Source organism: Pteropus medius, unplaced genomic scaffold, assembly GCF_902729225.1.
Source record: "Pteropus medius unplaced genomic scaffold, Ma_sr-lr_union100, whole genome shotgun sequence".
NCBI classification, from domain to species: Eukaryota; Metazoa; Chordata; class Mammalia; order Chiroptera; family Pteropodidae; genus Pteropus; species Pteropus medius.
Genome location: NW_024350927.1, coordinates 4,555,778 through 4,557,763, shown reverse-complemented (window position 1 = coordinate 4,557,763; position 1,986 = coordinate 4,555,778). Strand labels below are relative to the sequence as shown.

Genomic DNA, 1,986 nt, shown 5'->3' with positions numbered 1-1,986 from the left:
GTTAGGAAAAGCAAGAGGGGGAAGAACGTAAAGTCCAGGAGAGGCTGGAAATGGAGAGTGGGGGGAAGGCGAGACTGGAGGGACGTGGGGGGCGCCCAGCGTTAGTGTGGATCGGGCTCCCCTGGGGGGTGGGGGTGGTAGGTTAGAGGCGGGCCTGGGAACCAGCATTTCCACAACTCTGATTGGAGATGGCCACAGGCAGGAGGCCTCACCTGTACAACGTGAAGCAACATGGGCCGATGCCCATCTGTCGGCGTCACGGGCTTGGTGTCCTCTGCGTGCGGCTCATGGGGCTGAGCCCTGCAGGGAAACTTTTCTCCATTTAGCTGAGTGTCTTTGTGTCAGGCACAGTGGTAGGCGCTGGGGATGATGGACAAGACAGGCCATGTCACTGCCTGCACAGCTTCAATCTAGTGGCATTAAGCCAGAAGGAAGGTTCATTAGCTCGCATGAATGAGGGCTGAAGCAGAGTGTTGCTTCAGGCATAGCTGGATCTAGGGGTTCAGGCCCGGTAAAGGCTTTGTCTTTTCATTTCTAGGCCCTGTTTGTTTCCATTTGCAGACGTGCTTCCTTTACATGGTGGCAAGATGACCACCAGCCATGCACTCACGTGCCCCAGCTTCTTAAGCTCAGCAGAAAAGACAGGTTTCCCTTAGTTTTAACAGAATGGTCCCAGGAAAGACTCTAATAGGCTGTGCTTGGGTCACATGCCCAAACCTGAGGCCATGGGAGTAGTTTGATTGGCCAGTCATAGTCACATGACCACCTCGAAGGGGCCTTTCTCTGCAGGCGCTGGGCCTGGGAGAGGACTGGAATGTGGAGAAGGTGACATCAGCAGGTGGAGGGCTGAAAGTCCGGCTTCTGAAGAAAGCTCTGGAGAAGCACGCAGACAAGGAGAACCTGGTCATTCTCTTCACAGACAGGTCGGTGGCTAGGGGCTTCCTGTGTGGGGCCCCTCAACAGAGAGAGAGAGAATATTCTAAAGTGAGGCCCTCCCAGGATGTCAGGGATGAGGGGTGATCACCCTGGCTACACAAGACCCTCTTCTGTAGCCTGTTTCCATTCTTGGTGAAAAGATGGGCAAGGGGACCTGCCCAGGTATGACAAGCCATGCTCTGAATGTGAGAAGGGCACAGGTTATGGGGACCATCACTCTTCCCCGGGTGGGGCTGGAAACACGGTGGACGGGGTGGGGGACAATGGGGCAGGTCCATCCGCTAGACTGTGGAGGACTGGGATCTGCGGAGGGCCTCGGTCCGGGATCTGCGGAGGGCCTCGGTCCGCGATCTGCGGAGGGCCTCGGTCCGCGATCTGCGGAGGGCCTCGGTCCGGGATCTGCGGAGGGCCTCGGTCCAGGTCTCCTCCTGCCTGGGCCCTCACGGCGCCTCTGCTCGCCTCTGCCCCATCTTCTCCCGGCTCTGGCCGCAGCTACGACGTGGTGTTTGCGTCGGGGCCTCGGGAGCTCCTGAAGAAGTTCCGACAGGCCAGGAGCCAGGTGGTCTTCTCCGCTGAGGAGCTCATCTACCCGGACCGCAGGCTGGAGGTCAAGTACCCAGTGGTATCCGATGGCAAGAGGTTCCTGGGCTCTGGAGGTAAGGAGCGTGTGTGGCAGGGCCGAGTGGCCTCCACCGGCTGCCTCCTGAGGATCCCCGCTTGCTTGATGTCTCTCAGGTTTCAAACGCAGAACGTCCTGAGAAGAACTGATTTTTTTTTAACCCTTAAACCTGCTTCCCCTGCTGTCTTCCTCATCTTATTAACAGTCACCCATTTGCAAAGGGCAAAACCTCGATTCCTCCCTTGCCCTCCACCACCTCAGTCCATTCGAGAGTCACACTGCTCCCACCTCAAAAGATCCCTCAAATCTGCCCTCTCAGGTCTGCACCCACTGCCCCCGCCTCGCTAGGCTACTGGCCCTCTGCGGTGGTCTCCAAACTGCTCTGCCAGCCTCCATCCTCACCCACTTCCAGTCTGTTCTTCACCCAGCAG

General features: G+C 58.0%; 1 protein-coding gene across 1 annotated transcript in view; it reads left to right on the top strand.

The window, feature by feature from the left end:
* The window catches only part of PLOD1 (procollagen-lysine,2-oxoglutarate 5-dioxygenase 1), a 25,357-nt gene that overhangs the window by 7,399 nt on the left and 15,972 nt on the right, over positions 1-1,986 (top strand). The window contains exons 2-3 of the mRNA XM_039842028.1: positions 774-923; positions 1,429-1,592. Coding sequence (XP_039697962.1) covers positions 774-923; positions 1,429-1,592 — 314 coding nt within the window. The remainder of the gene's footprint in view (positions 1-773; positions 924-1,428; positions 1,593-1,986) is intronic.